The sequence below is a fragment of the Gossypium arboreum genome, chromosome 11 (assembly GCF_025698485.1).
Source record: "Gossypium arboreum isolate Shixiya-1 chromosome 11, ASM2569848v2, whole genome shotgun sequence".
Lineage (NCBI taxonomy): Eukaryota > Viridiplantae > Streptophyta > Magnoliopsida > Malvales > Malvaceae > Gossypium > Gossypium arboreum.
In genome coordinates, this window is record NC_069080.1 from 85,374,876 (window position 1) to 85,398,754 (window position 23,879).

At 37.3% G+C, this 23,879-nt stretch overlaps 1 protein-coding gene across 1 annotated transcript; it reads left to right on the forward strand.

Moving 5' to 3' along the window:
• Positions 1–7,482: 7,482 nt before the first annotated feature.
• Positions 7,483–22,248, forward strand: LOC108465279 (uncharacterized). Its single transcript, XM_017765597.2, has 6 exons — positions 7,483–7,986; positions 8,170–8,244; positions 20,406–20,431; positions 21,470–21,570; positions 21,706–21,838; positions 22,017–22,248. The coding sequence occupies exons 1-6, from the start codon at positions 7,483–7,485 to the stop codon at positions 22,246–22,248; spliced, it is 1,071 nt and encodes a 356-aa protein (XP_017621086.2).
• Positions 22,249–23,879: the final 1,631 nt, after the last annotated feature.

Sequence of the window (23,879 nt, forward strand, 5' to 3'; positions counted from 1 at the left end):
ACTAAAATATGAAGCTTTCGCTTTTCGTAAAATATTAATCTAAGCTATTTAGAGGTTAGTACACACTGTTATGGGTTGAAGTTGAAACACTTCCAAAATCAATCGCCTACGATAACCACCACATCACTCAAACTTAACTAATCCAATATCAATATATGTAAATCCTAAGCACATCACCATAATGAAACATAAGGGCATATTCGTCATTTTACCATACTGTGGGTATTACGGTCACTTTACCATCTGAGGGCTTTACGGTCACTTTACCCTACTGAGGGCTTTACGGTCTTTTTACCTAATAGGGTATTTTAGTCATTTCATCCTACAAGGGTGTTTTGGTAAATCTACAAACCAAGGGTATTTCAAGAATTTTGTAAACCAATGGTATTTCTATAATTTTAGAAAGTCAAGGGTATTTCGTAACTTTGTAAATCGGGGTATTTTGGTAATTTTACAAATTGAGGGTATTTCGGTAATTTCACAAACCAAGGGTATTTTGATAATTTTACAAACTAGGGGTATTTTGGTAATTTTACAAATTGAGGGTATTTCTGTAATTTTGTAAATCGAGGGTAAATTAGTAATTCTGTAAATCAATGGTAAAATAGTAATTCTATAAATCGACGGTAAAATGATAATTTTGTAAATCGAGGGTAAAACGGTAATTCTGTAAGTCGAGGTAAAATGGGGGTAAAATGGTAATTATGTAAATCGGGGGTAAAATGGTAATTTTGTAAATCAAGGGTAAAACAGTAATTCTATAAATTAAGGGTAAAACGATACTTCTATAAATCGAAGGTAAAACGATAATTATGTAAATCGGGGGTACTTTGGTAATTTTACAAGTCGAGGGCATTTCAGTAATTGGTAAACTAAAGTATTCTAAACATGGATAACAATACAAATGGGCCTAAAGCCTATTCTCGGCCCAAATAGGCCCACACGCTCGTGTGGCCCTTTTAGCCCAAACCTAGCCACAGATATGCGATTCACCTAGCCTAGTCCAATATTTACTACACAATCAAACAACTTATCCAATTGGGCTCAGAGGCCCATTGGGCCCACATGGCCCCTTTCGGCCCATCGCGGCCCGAAGTAGCCATCCAACAACAAGAGTAGTAAGAAATACACACCTGATAGGAGACTGGAGTTAATCCACACTCCGAGCACTCTTAGCCGACTCCCAACCCAAACGAGCACGCCATACAGCGAAAGGGATCAGCCAAGAAAGGTGCATTTACTCTCCTCATGGTTCCTCTATTTAAAGCCACTTCACAACCACTCTTATATTAGCTTCCGATGTGGGATCCTCCAACATTAGAGTTTAAATTCAACACCAACTCTTGTCGCCCCCTTTTAGCAAAATAAATGCTCTTTGCTTGCCATGGGATTCGAACCTATGCCTCCCCTTAAATGCTCCACACGCTACTTGCACTAAACCACAAGGCTTTTTGTGTCATATTTTATCCCCAATTAATTATAAGGTCTAAAGGCCAAAGTTCAGGTTCCCTTAAAAAAAAACAAAATAAATTGCAAGAGCCAAGGCTTGAACCCAGGCTCCCATACAACTTTAATGACGCCACAACCACTAGACTACAAGCTTCATTGTGTCATTTATTTACCACAATAATTTAAAAACCCTCATCCAAGCATCCAGGTTTTTTTCACTTAATACCAAAATTTTTGCTAAAGCCCAAGTTTGAACCCAAGATTTCTCTAACACTTCTCAAAGCCATTAACCACTAAAGCAAACATTTAATTGTGTCATTTTATTGCACAATTAAATACCTATATAAAACCTCCTTATGGACCCACACTCAAGGCCCAATACTTCTAGGCCCAAATTCGGGGTGTTATAATGTGATTACATGTAAGACCACATCTAGGACATCAACATTGTACGATATGTGTGATGATCCAAGTATCCTACTTAATTTAGAATGGTTCAATAGGCAACGATAAGTTGTGAGCGTACATATAGCATGAGCTGAATGACCAGGTATAAAATAGGGTATTACCTACTTGTAATAAGGTAACTAAGTACTTAATGGTTGTTACAAATGATTTATGAGGTAAATAAAGAATGTGTATGAATATGAAAGTGTGTTCAGCCTTGAAATGTATATTGTGAATATCTTTGAGATGATACTTAAACATGTGTAATTTTCACCAGTAATTATTTGATATGTGGTACAAACATATGTATGATGTTAGTTTGAATTTGTGAGTAATTGTGAAGTATATTTAGTTATAAGTTAAGTTTAATTATGTGGCATAAAGGTTTGATACATGAGTATATGTAAACAAGTGTTTAAAGGTTTAATTTTATGCGTTGATAATATGGTTTTAATAGTGTATGGTACCTTGGTATAAACATATGTATATTCGGCTACATGAAATGTATAAGAATGGAATATTAAAGTTTGTTTGAAGAACATATGCTTACGAATGTGTATATATATATTGAATAGATAATAGTACTATGATTTTGAAATTTGAATGTTACCATGATAATAGATATAGTACATTCGTCCAAAAGTTATGTATAGTGACATCATATTTGTGACTTATGTGCAAGCTTATATAAGTGGTTATGTACGATTTTAAGAATAAAATAAGAATAATTATGAAATGATCCATGAATATTAGTTTATGGGTCTAAGTATACTCGGTTAAATAAAGATATTGTGGCTTTGATTTTTGAATAATATTTTGATGCTGATTGTATGTGTACTTGGCAAAATGAAAGTATATGTATTATATGAAATTATAAGTTTGAAATTTTAAACGTGATTATGATAATATGAATTGGTTTGGAAATTCAATTGTTATTATTATTGAGTTATTTATCTGTTTACAGCTTACTAAGCTTTAAAAGCTTACTTTCTATATTTTTCCTATGTTTATAGAGTTACGAAGACTTGCTCGGGTTGAAAGTCATGGGAGATAGTATTACACTATCCAGTTTTCAGTTTGGTAAATAAATGTTTTGAAGTCTTGGTAATGTGGCATGTATAAGCTAGTCTCGATTTGGTTTATTTGATTTGTATTTTTTATAGCCATTTGAAAATGGCTTAATTTCTTTGCTTGAATCCAGTTATATTTGATTATGGTTTAAGTTCATTTTGGTTATAATGTTATGTGCCATGGATGAGTGGTATATATATAGTATGTGTTTTGTGCGTTGAAGCTGGTTAATAACTTTGGATGTGGTATGAATGAATTGGTCATAAAATATACAAAGGTATGTTTGGTTGATTTGGATGTGGTTCATGTTAAGATAAAGTATGTTTGTGAATTTGGGTTATTATGCTTGGTTGGAGATATTTTTTTATGTTTTTCATATGATTTGTGAGATAGACTTGGGTATATTTATCTATAATTGGTTAATGACATGAATATTATAAATAGCGTTAAGTAAGCTTATTAAATGGACAATAGATGTTTTTGAGTTGTGGTTTGTAAATGATGACAATTATAGTGTCAGTTTGGTTATGCTAAATATTATATTGAAAATATGTATTCATAGAATATCGTTTAATGCATGATTACGGTTAAACCTAGTTAAAATATGATTGTATGCTCAAAACATGGTTACCATGAATTTGCTATTAAAGTTTGGTCGAATGAAAATAAGTGAACTATAATTAAAAATGACCAAATGTTGACTATTACTTTATTATTGAATATGAAATTTTAGATATATTAATTAGTATATATAATGAGTGTACTTTTTTGTAGTGTGTGTTCATAAAATGGTTTATTTTACTATGGCTAAATGCATGTGATCTAACGACTAAAAATAGGTATGTATAATCTCTAATGGTTAGTGCTAAAAATGAAGTATATGGAAATGCATGGTTATTGCTATATGGATGTTTTAACTTGTATCCAAGTGCAAAGCATGCAAGTTCGTATTGACCATGGCCTATGCCGCATGTGTAAGTGATTTTAAAATGTATAATATGGCTTATCAAGTTACAAGAATGTGTATTCGATTAGGTGGTTATACGCATAATTACATAAGTGGTATTAGAAGTATGTTTCACCATGTTGATAAAAAAAATTAATGCCGTGTATATTAATGTATTATATGTAGTAGGAAATACATTGAAATTTGTTATAACTTGTGTATACAATGTGCAAATCAATGTACGTTCTGAAATGTAAATTAATTATATTTATAAATGAGTTTGACTTGTGCAAATATATAAATGTCTAGAATGATGCTTTTGATCGGTATACCTCATAACCCCAATCCGGGGACAGATACGGGTTAGAGGTGTTACAATCTTCCTTCTCTTCTTTTCTTTTTGTTCCTTTGACGTTTCTTGCTGAAGGACTACCGAAACCCCCTTGATTTATTGGTAAGTGTTATGCGGTTTGTTCTTCCTAACCGAACCTTATTTGGCTTTCCTCTCAAAGGTTCGGCTTATGTATCTCTTAGGCCGATCGGTTGTGTTTTCTCTTTTTCTACCATGGGGAAATGTCCATTTAACACTTCTTTTTGTACGAATGATGCTAGGGACTCAAGTTCATAACAAGGTGTTAGGCCGACTACTTTTCCCCTACAAGTGATATCTCCTTAATTGGTAAGTGCTTTAAGTCCTAGATGTATTTATGTGGGATTGTAGATTCTTATGAATCGGTTAACTATTTCATGTGAAGGTAAAGTATTAGAGAGAATACGTTGTTTTGGAACAAGAGGGGTACTGCGATTTTCTGTTTGGTAAGCAGCTATGATTTGGTTAAGCATTTCAATATTATGATTTTTGATTAATGATGGTTGTAGACTAATGGGGGGCTATGGTTGATCATAGGTTCTCGATCTCAGGAGTGGTTCAGCTACAACATTGCAACAGGTGTGTGTGAACAACACTACCATTAGATGTGAAATGGCAGAAAAGCCGAGAAGCCGAAAAATGGGCTGTCGACACCTAATGGATGTGTGGCCCCCCGTGTGGCAGGCCATGTCGTAAAACACGACCGTATGGTCGATGAGATGGCCATGAGTGTTTTCATGGACCAAACCAATATTGGGCTATTCTGGATCGAATCGAGTTGCGTGGGCCCAATGGGCCTGTGGGGCACACATGGGAAAATCGCACAAAAGTGTGGTAAATGGTGGGCCAAGCAGTGTAAACTGCACAGGTAAGGCCATTTCTGGGCTATGTGGGCCATGTAAACGTGTGGGCCCACATAGGCCTACTATATGGGTTATAGGCCCATTATCACTAATTGTCTGTTAAGATTGCATGGGTCGCCCAAGACAAATGTAGGCCTACTATTGGGCCGATAAGTGCCGAAAAATGGGCTGTCGACACCTAACGGACGCGTGGCCCTGCTATATGGGTTATAGGCCCATTATCACTAATTGTCTATTAAGATTGCATGGGTCGCCCAAGACGACTGTGGACCTACTATTGGGCCGATAAGTGTCGAAAAATGGGCTGTCGACACCTAATGGACGTATGGCCCCCCATGTGGCAGGCCGTGTCGTAAAACACGACCGTATGGTCGATGAGATGGCCATAAGTGTTTTCATGGACCAAATCGATATTGGGCCATTCTGGATCGAATCGAGTCGTGTGGGCCTAATGGGCCTGTGGGGCTCACATGGGAAAATCGCACAAAAGTGTGGTAAATGGTGGGCCAAGCTGTGTAAACTACACAGGTAAGGCCATTTCTGGGCTATGTGAGCCATGTAAACATGTGGGCCCACATGGGCCTGCTATATGGGTTATAGGCCCATTATCACTAATTGTCTGTTAAGATTGCATGGGTCGCCCAAGACGACTGTGGACCTACTATTGGGCCGATAAGTGTACCTGGACCCTTATTTTGGTAAGATGACTGTTTTACCCCTGTGTGATGTATGACTGTATGAGCATGCCATCTGTACTGTATATACATTTATATTATGTTGCATTGCATGGGGTGGGATATGTGATTTTGGAGGAAGTGTACTGAAAGGCTATAAGCCTATTATTGGCAGCTCTACTGCAAACACTATTTTAGTGCCACAACCAATGCTACTTGGTGTGTAGGGATGGGTGGGTCGATTTTATCCCCACATGGTGTGTATGGTTGGTACGAAGATGGTGTGCAGAGGATGGATTGGGTAGGACTCTTTGTTTGTATACTGTTCTAATATGTTAATGGGCTTCGCCCATCGCCATCTTGTTACTAAAACGAGCTCAAGCAGGACTACTCACATCGAGACAGCCTCAGCCCAGATTACTATCATTCATCGAAATGGGCTAAGGCCCTAGCTATTACTGAATGGGTTTAGGCCCAAATTCTACTTACTCTGATTGATTGCTTTTATGGGATTCCACACCCTTAGTTTTCAAAAACTCACTCGTCTGTTAACTGTGCAGGAAATCCCCAGACATAGACAGACCGAGGCGATGGAGGACTCAGTGGTGGCCACTCAACTTAGTTAATGTTTTTTTATTTTATAAATAAGGTTTAATTTTGGGTTTTTATTATGTAATACGGCCTCTTTAAGTTTCGTTTTAATTTTGGGGATTTATTTACCTTGATTTTTGACTGATAGTAGTAGGACACGAATTTTCAAGAAAATATAAACAAATGTTTTTCTAAAACATCACGATTAGGAAACATATTTTGAGAGCTTCCGCAACAAACACTGTTTTAAAAGGTAATAACAATCTAATATGATCAATATTTTGCTAATACAACTTGAGTTTTCACAATGAACTTTCACCCTAAATTTTTGTTAAGAACTCAAAGAAGTTTTTTGGTGGAATGGATTTTCCAAGAAATTATATTATGAAAAACACTCCAATGTGACATCGCAGATTAGGCCATAATGTCTAGGTCGGGTTTGGGGTGTTACATTTAGTGGTATCAGCTCCAGGTTGCAAAACTCGACTGTGGGTTTGGGTTTTTCTGAAAGGTGGAAATTTTAACAGAACTGCTTCAAATAGTTTAAAGTGATTAATGTAATTTGGAAAGGTTTTACTAAAGGAGTGGTACATTGAGTCTCCGCACCAATCCTGTATGTATTCTGATTATTTATTCTGAAAGGATAATATTGAAATGTTAGTAGTAAGACTACTTTAGGTAGTAAAACTGTACTGAAACTCTCTAGTTAGAGTAAACTATGAACCGTAGTAAGACTGCAAACTGCGAAAACAGAACTCTGAGATAATATTGTTCATAAGATATCTGTAATAAACACTAGAACAATAAACTAACTGGCATAATAATTTTAATATAGATAAAAGCGCGATCAGATAATGAGCAAAAGAGGTACTCGTGGTAGAGGCTGAGGCAGAGGCCGTGGAGGTGCCCGGGCTAGGTCTTCGTCAACCGGACACCAGCCTAATGAAGAAGCTAGAGAGACACCAGCTTCATCTATGGCTGAGACAAGGTCTCAAAATCGAACAGCTGGGGACGATGCACTGTCCCAAGCTATGTTGAGGATTCTGGAAAGGGTCGCTGAGTACTGGCATTATGGGCCATGGATCGGTTATAGAACGACTCAGGTCTAATGGGCCAGAGGTATTCAGGGGTATTGTTGGAGTTGCCTCTAATGTGGCTAAATATTGGATTGAGGCCACAGAAAGGATCATGGATGACCTTGACTGCACCCCTAATCAGAAGCTAAAAGAGGCAGTATCATTGCTGAGAGACGAGGCATACCAGTGGTGGCTTACTGTCCAAGAGGGCACTCAAGCTGATCCATTGACCTGGGAGTTTTTCAAGACTACTTTTCAGGCGATGTATGTGGGTGCCAGCTATGTGGATGCCCGTAGGAAGGAATTTCTGAACTTAACTCAGGGGGATAGGACAGTGGCTGAATATGGGGCTGAATTTGTACAACTGAGCCGCTATGCATGTGGGATGGTGGCAACAGAATATGAGCAGTGTGTTCGATTTGAGGAAGGCCTCAGTGATGGTTTGAGGGTTCTGATAGCTCCTCAAAGGGAGTGGGATTTCGTAGCACTAGTTGACAAGGTAAAAATCACCAGGGATTGACACTCGTTGAGCGCCAAAACAGAGAGAAAGGCAGAGGTAAGAGGGATTCTAAGCCCTCAAATTCTTTTCAGATGCTTAAGAAAAACCCAGAGCTGATGGGCCAATCAGATTTAGGACCCTGGTTGCTACTACTACTGGACCGCAGTTTTGTGCTGGTTGTAGAAAACACCACCAGGGCAAATGTTGGAAAAAGATGGGTGCATGTCTGAGATGCGGATCATTGGAGCACCGTGTCAGGTATTGTCCATAGAGGCTATAATTGTAACACCCCCACGCCCGAGACCATCACCGGAGTCGAGCTTGAGGGGTTACCGAACATAATTTATTAATTTAAGAACTTCAAATCATTTGTTTCTACATTCATAGCTTTCTAGCTACTCGCGTCACAGTTACAAGAAAAATCATATCTCTAGTTATGAAACTCGAAATCAAGATCCATAAATTTTCCCTGAATCTAGACTCATATATATATTTACTAATTGTTTTCTAGAATTTTTTTATTGGGCCAATTAGTACATTTTATTAATTAAAGTATCCCCTGTTTCAGGGTTCGACTGCTCTGACCTCTGTGTATTACGAATCAGATACCTCTCTATAAAAAATTTCAATGACTATGAGGTTTGTTTCTACTAAACTAGACTCAATAAGGAATCTGTACATATAAATAAAAACTTCTAATTATTTTATTAAAATTTATTATGAATTTTTAAAGTCAGAACAGGGGATCCAGAAATCACTTTGGCCCTATTTCACAAAAGTTTAAATATCTCATAAAATATAATTTATATGCCTATTTTGTTCAATCCACATGAAAATAGACTCATTAAGCTTCAATTTCATAACTTACTCATTATTTATTTCCATTTATACTATTTTTAGTGATTTTTAAAATTCATGTCATTGCTGCAGCAATATTCTATTTTAAGGCAAGTTTCATCTTTCCATGAATTTTTATGAACTAGATAACCTATTAAACTTCCATAATATCAAACATGATCTAAATTAGCCATCACCATGACTTATCAATATCAAACATTTTCTCAACCAAACATGGCCATATCATAAAATTATTTACACAAAATAGGTATATTGCTATACATGCCATACTTATGTAGTTGTACAAGCCATTTACCAAGATAAAAGTCCTTTGGATAGTGTGATCGAACTTTCGACCTGTCCCGATTCCTGAGCCGGCTTGTTCAAAACTAAAGTGAATGAAAAGGAAGGAGTAAGCATAAATGCTTAGTAAGTTCATATGTAAATAACAAGTAACATAACAATACAAATATACCAAACAACTTTAGCATGGTATCACCAAAACATATATCACATTTCTAAACATCATTCATCATCTTACCACCTTATCCTTGTTGTATCTATTTTCAACCCGAGGGTTAAGAACATACCTGTCCAAAGTTTCCATTTCACAACACTTACCAAAACGTCACTTGCATCTTAAGTGTTCTTCCATTTAACTAGAAATTTCACCTGTTGAACACATCGGAATATAACTCGGATACATGGATAATTTGCACATAAGTGCCACATATGTAATCAAGAAATCATGTAACCCGCCCCTAAGTGAACTCGGACTCAACTCAACGAGCTCGGGCATTCACATCCATAAATGAACTCGGACTCAACTCAACGAGTTTGGATGCCTAGTTACATCTCACGAACTCGGACTCAACTCAACGAGTTCGGACATTTGCATCCATAAGTGAACTCGGACTCAACTCAACGAGTTCGGATGCTCAACCATCCTAGTGACATGTCACTTGTATCCTAATCTATTCCTAAGGTTCAAACGGGCTTTTCCTCGATCTCACATTTGCCGCCTTCCATGGAATATCGGGAATCGATACTCGGTAGCAATTCATATTTATCAAGTAGTAAACATAATTTGCATATTACTCAACATTAACCACAAAGCATAATATTTCACGATTAAAAATCAGCATATCATATAATTAACATTAATAACTTAAAAATAACATTTATGCTACATTATTTACACATGAACTTACCTTGGTACCAAAATATAAAGATTTTGCAATTTAGTCCACAATCTTTTCTTTTCCTCGATCGCGACTTGAATCTCGTTTCACTTGATCTATAATGCCAAATTAATCTTATTTAATACATACATTCATCAAAACAACATTTAATACGAAATTTGGAAAAATTACACTTTTGCCCCTAAACTTTTGCATAATTACACTTTTGCCCCTAGGCTCGGGAATTAAACTTTATTCCTTATTCTTATGTTTTATAACATGCTGATCATTTTTCCCTTCTATGGCAACATCAAATTCTCTCTCTAACATATACTTGTGACTATTAGGTATTTTTACCGATTAAGCCCTTTTACTCGTTTTCACTCAAAACCGAGTAGCACAAGTTGTCTAACATAATTTAAAACCTCATATTCTATCATAAAACATCAAAATACACAAATTTCACCTATGGGTATTTTTCCAAATATAAACCCTAGGTTGAATTATTGCTAACATAAGCTTAATCGAGCTATCGGGATTCTAAAAACGTAAAGAACATTAAAAACGGGGCTTGGAATCACTTACTATGGAGCTTGGAAGCTTGAAACAAACCCTAGATATGGAGAACCCTTGAAATTTCGGTCTAATGAAGAAGATGGACAAAAATTGGCTTTTAATTTTGTTTTTAATTCATTTTAATAACTAAATGACCAAAATACCCTTACTACTAAACTTTCCAAAAATTCTTTCCATGTCCTAATTTTTTCCATGAACTTAAAATTGGTCAATTTGCTATTTAAGACCTCCTCATTAATATTCCAAAACAATTTCATACTAAAAACTTCTAGAATGCAAGTTTTGCAACTTATTCGATTTAGTCCCTACTTTCAATTTAAGCACTTTAGGCATAGAATTTCATCACGAAATTTTCACACAATCATGCAATAATATCATAATCATCAAAATAATTATAAAATAATTATTTCTATCTCGATTTTTGGTCACGAAACCACTATTCGATTAAGCCCTAATTCAGATATTACAACTCTCCCCTTTTAAGGATTTTCGTCCTTGAAAATCTTACCAAGAAACAGTGTGGATATTGGTTTCTCATAGTTTCTTCAGGTTCCCATGTAGTCTCTTCTACCCCATGCTTTTGCTACAACACTTTCACAAGTGCAACACTTTTATTTCTTAGTTGTTTGACTTCTCGAGCTAAAATCTTAATCGGTTCTTCTTCATAAGTCATATCTGGTCATGATTCAATTTCATCGGTGAAATTATATGTGAAGGATCCGAACGATACCGACGTAACATAGATACGTGAAACACATCATGAATCTTCTCTAATTCGGGTGGTAACGCTAGCCGATATGCTACTGGTCTAACTTTTTTAATTATTTCATACGGTCCAATAAAACGCGGACTTAACTTGCCCTTTCGTCTAAATCTAAGGACTTTCTTTCATGGAGACACTTTCAAAAATACCTTATCACCAACTTGAAACTCCATTTCCTTTCGTTTCAAATCCGCATAAGATTTTCGCATCTATCTCAAGCGACTTTCAAACAATCTCGAATCACTTTCACCTTTTCTTCGGTTTCTTTTATTAAATCAACTCCATAAATCTAATTTTCCTTGAGTTCAGTCCAATACAATGGCGTCCGCAATTTACGACCATATAATGCTTCATAAGGTGCCATCTTCAAACTTGTCTGATAACTATTGTTATAAGCAAATTCTACCAACGGTAAATACTTTTCCCAACTACCTTGAAATTTCAATACACAACATCTGAGCATGTCTTCAAGAATCTGAATTACTCTCTCTGATTGTCCATCAGTTTGTGGATGAAAGGCACTGCTGAAATTTAACTTTGTACCTAATGCTTCTTGCAACTTTTGCCAAAACCGTGAGGTAAACCTCGGATCTCTATCCGAAATGATTGACAAAGGTATCCCATGAAGTCTAACAATCTCTGATATACAATTCAGCCAACTTATTAAGAGAATAATCAGACGTCTTTGGAATAAAATGAGCCGATTTAGTTAGTCATCAACTATTGCCCGGATGGCATTTTTCTTCCCCGAGTTAACGGCAACCCCGATATAAAATCCATAGTAATCCGATCCCATTTCCATTCAGAACCATAATAGGCTGGAGTAATCCCGAAGGTACTTGGTGTTCACTTTCACTTGTTGGCAAACTAAGCACTTTGATACAAACTCGGAAATATCTCTTTTCATTCCTCTCCACTAGTACATTTTCTTCAAGTCATTATACATCTTCAGACTACCGGATGAACCGCTAAACAACCATTATGTGCTTCATGCAAAATCTTTTGAATCAACTCATTATTTTTCGATACACAAATCCTATTTTAAACATCAAACAACCATCGAACCGATTCGAAATCGATCCCGTGATCGACTTCACATCGCTTTTCTTTTGGCTAGCAAATCTTGATCATTTTTTGAGCTTGAAATCTCTTGTAAAAACATCGGTCTTGCTCTTAATCTGCTAGAATCGAACCGTCATCTGAAATTTTCAACTGAGTGTTCATAACTCTCAAAGCAAACAAAAACTCTCTCCTTAAAGCATCAGCAACCACATTCGCTTTTCCCGGATGATAATCGATAACAAGCTCGTAATCTTTCAATAACTCCAACCATCTTCGCTGTCTCAAATTCAAATCTTTTTGTGACATCAAGTATTTAAGACTTTTGTGATCGGTATATACTCGGCACTTTTCACCACACAAATAATGTCGCCAAATCTTCAAAGCAAATACCACCGCAGCCAATTCCAAATCGTGAGTAGGATAATTCTTCTCATGAGGTTTTAAGCGTCTCAAGCATAAGCCACCACTTTTCCTTCTTGCATGAGTACACACCCCAAACCATTTAGAGAAGCATCACTATACAATACAAATTCTTTACCGATTCGGGTTGTATCAACACCGTGCTTCTTGATTAATAGCTTTTTCAATTCTTCTAACTCTGTTGACATTCTTCCGTCCATTCAAATTTAACATCCTTTCGAGTAGTCTAGTCATAGGAGCAGCAATTATAGAAAATTCATTTACGAACCGCCAATAATACCCAGCTAGCCCCAAGAAACTCCTAACTTCGTTACATTTTCGATGGTTTCCAATCAACAATGGCTGAAATTTTACTAGGATCAACCCAGTATACCATCACGAAACAATATGACCCAAAAATCCAACTTCCGAGCCAAAATTCACTTTTACTAAACTTAGCATACAATGCTTATCTCTCAAAGTTTGCAAAACTATCCTCAAATGCTCAAAGATGCTCTGTCTCATCTTTTGAATAAATTAAAATATCATCTATAATCACCACAACAAATCTGTCCAAGTATGGCGAAATATGCGATTCATTAAATCCATAAACACAAAGAGAGCATTTGTCAACCCGAATGGCATAACTAAAAATTCATAATGACCGTACCTTGTTCTAAAAGCAATTTTAGGCACATCGACTTTTTACTCGCAAATGATAATACCCGGATCTCAAGTCAATCTTTGAAAACCATGTCGCTCCTTTTAGTGATCAAACAAATCATCAATTCTCGATAACGGATACTTGTTTTTGATTGTCACCTTGTTTAACCGTCGACAATCAACACATAATCTCATAGAACCATCCTTCTTTTCACAAATAACACGGGGCACCCCAAGGTGAAAAACTTGGTCTCACAAAGCCTTTATCACCAACTCTTGCAATCTGCGACTTTAATTCTTTCAACTCTGTTGGTGCCATTCTATATGGAGCAATCGAGATCGAGTGTTCAGTATCAAATCTATACCAAATTCTACTTCCCGACTGGAGGCAAACCCGGCAATTCTTCTGGAAATACGTCCGCAAATTCACACACAACTGACACTAATTCAACTTTCTTTTCAACTTCTTTTGTATTAATTACATACGCCAAATAAGCTTCATAACCCTTTCACAAATATCTCTGAGCCGACATCGAAGAAATCATACTAAATCTTGCCTCTGATTTGTCTGGTTCAACCCGCAAGATTTCACCACTTTCACATTTTAATTCTATAACCTTTTCTTTGCAATTTACTATAGCATCATGCAATGTCAACCAATCCATACCCAAAATAACATCAAATTCATCAAACGGCAACAACATCAAGTTGGCCAGAAAGTAATGACCCCGAATCATTAAAGGGCATTTCTTGCTTAATTTATCAACTATCACGTATTTGCCTAACGGGTTCGACACTCTAATCATAAATTCTTTGTTCTCAACAGGTATATTCATACTAGACACTAGTTTAATACATACGTATGAATGAGTAGAACCAGGATCAATCAAAGCAATAACATTAATATCATAAAGAGAAAATGTACCGGTAATCACATCAGGTGAGGAAGCATCTTCACGCGCTTTAATAGCATAAGTTCTAGCCGGAGCTCTTCCCTCAGATCTAACTGCTGCATCTCTGGCTACATTCTTCCGCTTGTTTCACTTCCACTTTTCTTGGATACCTTCCTCGAGTTTGCACCACTAGCTTTTACACTGAAATTTTTCTTTCTCGACTTTCTCTGGCGTCTCTAATAAAATGATCCGGAGAACCACATCGAAAACATTCATTTGCTCGCATGGACCAAAATAATTTCTACCACACACGGCACGGGTTTAACAAATCTCGAGTTCCCTACAGCTCTGTATATTCGAGATTTAGGACCCACATTTCGCTTCTTAAAATTTCCATATGATTGCCCTGCTGAAACTTGGGAACAAGGATTCATATTTCTTGACTTTCTGGGTTGCTGTGAAGGTGCCTTACTCATTGGCCTTTTCTTCCAATTTCGTGTCTCACCTCTACCTTCCTCTTCTCTTTAAGTAGTTCTTCATCCTTACAAGCTCGATCAACTAGGACTACCATTTCTTTCGGTTCAAGGATCCCGACAAATACTTTAATGTCTTCGTTGAGCCCGTATTCAAATCGTCGACACATCTTGGCTTCAGAGGAACATATTCCCCGCATACTTACTCAATCGAACAAACTCTCTTTCATATTGAGATCGTCATATTACCTTGCTTCACTCAAGAAACTCTTTACATTTCGATCAATAAATCTTTCACTAATATATTTCTTCCAAACTCTTCTTGAAAGAATTCCCGAGTTACCCTCTCTTTGGTACCATGAAATCAAAGTCTTCCACCAATTATAGGCTGAATCTCTCCACAAAGATGTAGCACATTTCAAACATTCTTGGTGTACAAGATAATTCATCAAATACCCGGATAGAATTTTCAAGCGAACTCTACTTTCTGCATCATCATCAATATTTGCTCTAAATTCTTCAGCCCTTGTTTACGAATTCTATCAACGGGGTTCGTGAAATTTTATCATATCCACTCCTTGAGGCATTGGAGGCATAGGTTGAGGAATTGGGGAGGTGGGGAGGTCGTACATTTGGGTTCGTCTGAACGAATTCAAATGTACCATGCACTCATCATTTAGAGAAAGGTTTCCGATCCCTTTCTCCTCCTCCCCGACCAACAAGAGGAGTTGGGTTTTCATCGTATTTGCCCTTCAAATTGAGCGGCACATTACTCTCTACTTCATCTCGCCACACCTGGATCGGGATCCATTTACTATATAAAAATCATTTAAAAAGGTCAAAAGTTGTCACACTATCACAATTCATACATATGGCATGTATTGCAAAAACCGTACATACAACACGTAGTCCGAGAACCGACTAAACCTGCTCTGATACCACCAAATGTAATGCCCCCACGCCCGAGACCATCACCGGAGTCGAGCTTGAGGGGTTACCGAACATAATTTATCAATTTAAGAACTTCAAATCATTTGTTTCTACATTCACAGCTTTCTAGCTACTCGCGTCACAGTTACAAGAAAAATCATATCTCGAGTTATGAAACTCAAAATCAAGATCCGTAAATTTTCCCTGAATCTAGACTCATATATCTATTTACTAATTTTTTTCTACAATTTTTTTATTGGGCCAATTAGTACAGTTTATTAATTAAAGTATCCCCTGTTTCAGGGTTCGACTGCTCTGACCTCTGTGTACTGCGAATCAGATATATCTCTATAAAAAATTTCAATGACTATGAGGTTTATTTGTATTAAAACTAGACCCAATAAGGAATCTGTACATGTAAATAACAACTTCTAATTATTTTAGTAAAATGTATTATGAATTTTTAAAATCAGAACAGGGGATCCAGAAATCACTCTGGCCCTGTTTCACAAAAGTTTAAATATCTCATAAAATAAATTTATATGCCTGTTCTTTTCAATCCACATGAAAATAGACTCATTAAGCTTCAATTTCATAACTTACTCATTATTTATTTCCATTTATACTATTTTTAGTGATTTTTCAAATTCATGTCATTGCTGCAGCAATATTACATTTTAAGGCAAGTTTCATCTTTCCACGAATTTTATGAACTAGATAACCTATTAAACTTCCATAATATCAAACATGATCTAAATTAGCCATCACCATGACTTATCAATATCAAACATTTTCTCAACCAAACATGGCCATATCATAAAATTATTTACACAAAATAGGTATATTGCTATACATGCCATACTTAAGTAGTTGTACAAGCCATTTACCAAGATAAAAGTCCTTTGGATAGTGTGATCGAACTTTCGACTGTCCCGATTCCCGAGTAAACTTGTTCAAAACTACAGTGAATGAAAAGGAAGGAGTAAGCATAAATGCTTAGTAAGTTCATATGTAAATAACAAGTAACATAACAATACAAATATACCAAACAACTTTAGCATGGTATCACCAAAACATATATCACATTTCTAAACATCATTCATCATCTTACCACCTTATCGTTGTTGTATCTATTTTCAACCCGAGAGTTAAGAACATACCTGTCCAAAGTGTCCATTTCACAACACTTACCAAAACGTCACTTGCATCTTAAGTGTTCTTCCATTTCACTAGAAATTTCACCCGTTGAACACATCGGAATATAACTCGGATACATGGATAATTTGCACATAAGTGCCACATATGTAATCAAGAAATCATGTAACCCGCCCCTAAGTGAACTCGGGCTCAACTCAACGAGCTCGGGCGTTCGCATCCATAAATGAACTCGGACTCAACTCAACGAGTTCGGATGCCTAGTTACATCTCACGAACTCGGACTCAACTCAACGAGTTCGGACATTTGCATCCATAAGTGAACTCGGACTCAACTCAACGAGTTCGGATGCTCAACCATCCTAGTGACATGTAACTTGTATCCTAATCTATTCCTAAGGTTCAAACGGGCTTTTCCCTCGATCTCACATTTGCCGTCTTCCATGGAATATCGAATCGATACTCGGTAGCAATTTATATTTATCAAGTAGTAAACATAATTTGCATATTACTCAACATTAACCACAAAGCATAATATTTCACGATTAAAATCAGCATATCATATAATTAACATTAATAACTTAAAAATAACATTGATACTACATTATTTACACATGAACTTACCTTGGTACCAAAATATAAAGATTTTGCAATTTAGTCCACAATCTTTTCTTTTCCTCGATCGCAACTTCAATCTCGTTTCTCTTGATCTATAATGCCAAATTAATCTTATTTAATACATACATTCATCAAAACAGCATTTAATACGAACTTTGGAAAAATTACACTTTTGCCCCTAAACTTTTGCATAATTACACTTTTGCCCCTAGGCTCGGGAATTAAACTTTATTCCTTATTCTTATGTTTTATAACATGCTGATCACTTTTCCCTTCTATGGCAACATCAAATTCTCTCTCTAACATATACTTGTGACTATTAGGTATTTTTGCCGATTAAGCCTTTTTACTCGTTTTCACTCAAAACCGAGTAGCACAAGTTGTCTAACATAATTTAAAACCTCATATTATATCATAAAACATCAAAATACACAAATTTCACCTATGGGTATTTTTCCAAATATAAACCCTAGGTTGAATTATTGTTAACATAAGCTTAATCGAGCTACTGGGATTCCAAAAACGTAAAGAACATTAAAAACGGCGCTTGGAATCACTTACTATGGAGCTTGGAAGCTTGAAACAAACCCTAGATATGGAGAACCCTTGAAATTTCGGTCTAATGAAGAAGATGGACAAAAATTGGCTTTTAATTTTGTTTTTAATTCATTTTAATAACTAAATGACCAAAATACCCTTACTACTAAACTTTCCAAAAATTCCTTCCATGTCCTAATTTTGTCCATGAACTTAAAATTGGTCAAATTTCTATTTAAGACCTCCTCATTAATATTCCAAAACAATTTCATACTAAAAACTTCTAGAATGCAAGTTTTGCAACTTATTCGATTTAGTCCCTACTTTCAATTTAAGCACTTTAGGCATAGAATTTCATCACGAAATTTTCACACAATCATGCAATCATATCATAATCATCAAAATAATTATAAAATAATTATTTCTATCTCGAATTTGTGGTCACGAAACCACTATTCCGATTAAGCCCTAATTCAGGATATTACAGTAATGCCCCAAATTTTGGGCCTAGATGAATTGGGCTTTGGGCTTTGGGTTTCATGAAATTTTTAAGTTAGCAAGAAAATGACAAAAGACATGTTGGCTTAAGTGTTTAAGGAATTTGAAGTGTCTAGGTTTGTTGGAGAAGTTCTGGGTTCGAGTTTTATGGTAGAGGAATTTTAATTTAATTATTAAAGGAACCAAGTTTGGGAGTAGTTGGGCTTTTAAATGAAAATAGGGGAAAATGGCATAAAAAAGGCATTGTGGTAAAGTGTCTAAGTGACGCCACTTAAGGTGTAGTGAGGTGGCGTTGTGGCTAGCCAGGAGATCCGAGGTTCGAATCCTAGCTTAGTATTTTTAGGAGTTTAATTTTGGCCTTCTAGAAGGTTGGAGGTGGCGTGAAGATAGACTCCAAAGGGAGTGTTCAAAAGAGAAAATTTAGGAAATAGATTGGGGAGTTATCAGGGAGAAAAACGAGGAGATAAGAAGGGGGAAGTGATGGAGCTGAATTGGGAATTGAGGGTCAGGCAGTTTGGCTAGAGGCTATAAATATGTGCTGAGTTTGGGATCCTAGGCTAATGCCAAAATTTTCATTTCTTTCTTTCAGTGACGATTGGCTTTTCCATCTTTGCTAGCTGATTCTTTTGCCATTATTTCTCTCCTCAGATCTCTTTTGATTTACCCTTTGGCTTAGCCGATTCCTTCTTCTACCCTTATTCTTTAATTTGTGCCAAAAAAAACCTCATTCACCATATCAGTTTAAAAGCCGAAAAACCGAATCTCCCTTAGGCCAATTTCTCTTTTGGTGTAAGTACCTTATCTCTTTTTCAGCTAGTATTGTTAATACTGATTACTTCCCTCCCTTACTCTTTCTAATCAACTTTGGTAGGGAATTAGTATTGAATCTTGGCTTTTAGCTCTCTGCCGAATTGCTCCTTAGGTGTTTTGCGGTTTTGGTAAGTATTCCTCTCTTATTGACTAAGGTTGGCCGAATGGTCGTAAGTGAGATAAGGGGGTGAATTATGTTGGATGCTAGTCCCCTAGTATTTGGTTTTAATGAGTAAGATTAATGCAGATCTAGGGAGTACGTGATCAAGGAAAAGCTATTAGGGATTGGTGTTCAAGGTAAGGTTGAGGTGAGGTTTCGGTTTTTGGGTAAAATATGTATTAAGCATACGATTAATTGAAGGGTGATATCATTTGTAGGATTGGCGACAAAGGGAATCGCAGCATGCTTGCTTACCAGGTGTGTACATACACTACACACACAAGTAGATCGGCAAAAGCCAAAATGTCGAAAAGCCGAAAGTTTGGCTGCGATAGTCTTGCGAGTGCGCGAACACTCGGGAGGAGGAAACTGATAGGTTGTGTGAGGCCTATGGGCGATTCCATGGACTTGGGCTGTGATTTGGCCAACCGGGCCAAAATAGGCTTAATGGGCCCAATGGGCTGTTGGGCCCATAATAAGCGAAATTTGATATTTGATGCTATGTGATAGAAAATTTGTGTATGAGCATGAATATAAGGTAATTTGGGCCTAACGGGCCATATAAAGGTGATTTGGGCCTAATGGGCCATATGAATATGAATTGGGCCTGATGGGCCATATAAATGAGATTGGGCCAAGTGGGCCATATGCATGTATGTAGGGGTTTTGGGCCTAGTATATGATAACTACATAAAACTTAATTAATTTAATGCGAACGTGGGCAACTCATAGGGTTAAGGTGTGGCAACGAGTATATGCATGTCTAAGATTGGAGCTAGGGAGAGCTTGGTACTTAAGCGGTCTTAATAACTCACCTCCTCTTCTCTGGATTCCTGCCTGGTGCATAGTATTCATTCATCCTAGCTCACGGAATTTGTTAACGGGCCAAGGTAAGTGAAAACCATAGTAAAGGGAAAATTATTGATATGCCCCTAAGGGCAAAAATGACCAAATTACCTCTAAGTGTTGAATGTAAGTGTTATGGATGTTACATGCATATCTGCTGCACGCATATGATATTCTGCTTAGGTTGCATATGGGTTGGGAATTATGGAACGGAGGAAGTATATGAGGACTGTATGGTTGCTTGACAACCGTGGATCTACCGACGGCTTATAAGCCCAATGTATAAATGAAGGTAGTTCCGTAACCGGGCTACCATGGATGTGTATTGGTTGGGTGGGTCGATATTTATATCCCCACATGATGTGTATCAGGGGACGGAGTTGGTGTGTAGCGGATGGATCATTGGGATGGGATTCCACTACATTACATTGCATGTTTGATGTATGGTGATTATTGAATGCTTGTTACTCGTTGAGGGTTATACACACTGAGTTTGCGAAAACTCACCTCCTCTTTTATTTTATTTTCAAGTGATGCTCAGTAGAAGGTTTGATGTTTGGAGGGACTCTAGTTGGCCAGCTAACAAGACAACTGGGACTTGTTTTTCTTTTAGAAGCATATAAGTTTCTATTTTATTAAGTACTTTTCAGACCAGAATGTAATAGGGCTTCCATTTTGTTATTAATTGGATTATTTTTTTTATGTGATGTAATTATAAGGAGTTGAACATGGTTTCTTAAACTATAGTATGTCTTTTCTACGTTTCCGCAACTATTTTTTTAAGGTGACTTAATTTCATCAAATCATATGTTTTGAACAAGCGATTGAAAGGAGTTTTTTTTTTTATAATTAAGATTTTCTTTTATTTTAAGAAGGGTTTTCAATGAAAACATGGTTTTCGCTAAAACACTTCAATGTGACACACCAGATTCGGCCATAACGTCTAGGCCGGGTTTGGGGTGTTACAGAGGCCCATAGTAGACGCAAGCCACTGGTTTGGGTAATGTACAGCAGGGTGGTCAGCAGGCAACGAGAGGCCGAGGTTAGGCCAGGGGTGAAAATGGTTTGGGTTGTGGTCTTAGAACACCAGGCAGAGGTGATGGTCATACTGAGGCGAGGCAGCAAGCACTAGTTTATGCTGCGCGTCACCGAGAAGACGGAGATGCTCTAGATGTCATTACGGGTACGTTCTTTATCCATAATGTACCTTATACTGCATTAATTGATGTTGGGTCTATACAGTCATGCATAGCATGCTCTGTGTCTAAGATATAGGGTTTTATGGCTGAAAACACTATAAGTGAGATTATTGTTCTAGGTCTGCTGGGGCAGTCCATTCGGATAAATATGATGTTTAGAGATGTTCAATTAGAGATACATGGAGTTATCTTTATGCCTGATCTTATGGAGCTGTATTTCGGAGAATTCGACCTAATACTGGGCATGGATTGGTTAGTTAAACATCGAGTAAGCTTGGATTGTGCCACTAAATGGGTTCTACTAAGAACTGAGGCAGATGAGGGGGTAGTGGTAATTGGGAAACGATGGAACTATTTCAGTAATGTAATTTTTGTGCTAAGGGCCGAGAAGTTGGTTTGCAAGGGTTGAGGTGTTCTTGGCCTATGTCAGTGTTTTGGATGTTGGGGACTCTTCAGTAAAGGATATTAGAACTGTTAAGGACTTTTCAGACGTCTTTCCTGAAGAGCTACTAGTGTTAACCCCAGAACGTGAAGTGGAGTTTGGGATTGAGCCCCTTCCTAGTACGGCTTCGGTGTCTATCGCCCCTTACAAAATGGCACGTAAGGAGCTTGTGGAGCTTAAGACCCAAATTCAAGAATTATTGGACCATGGCTTTATCTGACCTACTGTGTCTCCGTGAGGAGCACCAATCTTATTTGTTAAAAAAAGGATGGATCCATGCGTATGTGTATCGAGTACAAACAACTGAATAAGTTTACCATTAAGAACAAATACCCTCTGCCAAGGATTGATGATCTGTTCGACCAACTACAAGGAGAGTAGGTTTTCTCTAAAATAGATCTCTGGTCGGGGTATCACCAACTGGTGTATTCGAGGACTAAAGATAAACATGATGAATATCTACGAGTAGTTCTGCACATTTTGAGGGAGAAACAACTAAATGTAAAATTCAACAAGTGCGAATTCTGGCTACGTAAGGTAATGTTTCTTGGTCATGTGGTATTTGTTGAGGGGATTGGGTTGATCCATAGAAGATTGAGGCTGTTTTGGATTGGAAGCAGCCTAAGGCTGTATCGAAAATTTGTAGTTTTCTAGGACTGGCTGGGTACTATCGAAGATTTGTAGATGGGTTCTCACTGATTGCCGCGCCCTTAACTAAGCTGTTACGCAAGGGCGTACCATTTAATTGGACTGATGCGCAGTAGGAGAGCTTTGAGCAGCTCAAGAAAGTTCTAACTGAAGCTCCTGTCTTGATTCAGCCGAAGTCTAGGAAAGAATTTACTGTCTACAGTGATACATCACACGTTGGTTTGGGTTGTGTGTTGATGCAAGGGGGTACGGTGGTAGCTTATGCATCTCGCTAGCTTAAAACACATGAGATGAATTATCAAACGCATGACTAGAAGTTGGCCGCAGTGGTATTCGCATTGAAAATTTGGAGGCATTATTTGTACAGTGAGAAGTGTATCATTTACACGGATCACAAGAGCCTCAAGTATCTCCTTACTTAGAAGGAGTTAAATCTTAGGCAGCATCAATGGATTAAGTTGCTTAAGGATTATGACTGTTCGATTGAATACCATCCTGGTAAGACCAATGTGGTGGCTGACGCACTGAGCCGTAGGGCTATGACTAATCTGAGAGCAATGTTTGCTCGTCTTAGCTTATTTGATGATGGTAGCTTGTTGGCTGAACTCCAAGTTAAACCAGTGTGGACTGAGCAGATTAAGAGTAAACAGTTAGAAGATGAGTCATTGGGTCTTCTGTTCTGTCAGATTGAGAATGGTAATACTATGGATTTTGGGCTAAATAGTGAAGGGGTACTTTGTTTCTGAGGTAGAAATTGTGTACCTAAGTATACTGATTTGAGGCAGACTTTACTGCGAGAGGTGCATAGTAGCCTCTATGCTATGCACCTAGGTGGAAATAAGATGTACAGAGATCTCCATGAGATATATTGGTAGTCGGGTCTTAAGGGTGAGATTACTGACTTTGTGGGGAAATGTCTGACTTGCCAATAGGTTAAAGTGAAACATCAGCTGCCTTCTGGGTTACTTCAACCGGTTAAGATTCCGCTGTGGAAGTGGGAAAGAGTAACTATGGACTTCATAAGTGGACTACCACTCACGCCTTCTAAGAAAGATTCAGTATAGGTCATCGTGGATCGGTTGACCAAAACTGCTCATTTCATACCGGTTCGCACAGATTATTCATTACAGAAACTGGCTAAGCTATATGTATTTGAGATAGTGAGACTGCATGGGATACCAGTTTCCATAATATTTGACAGAG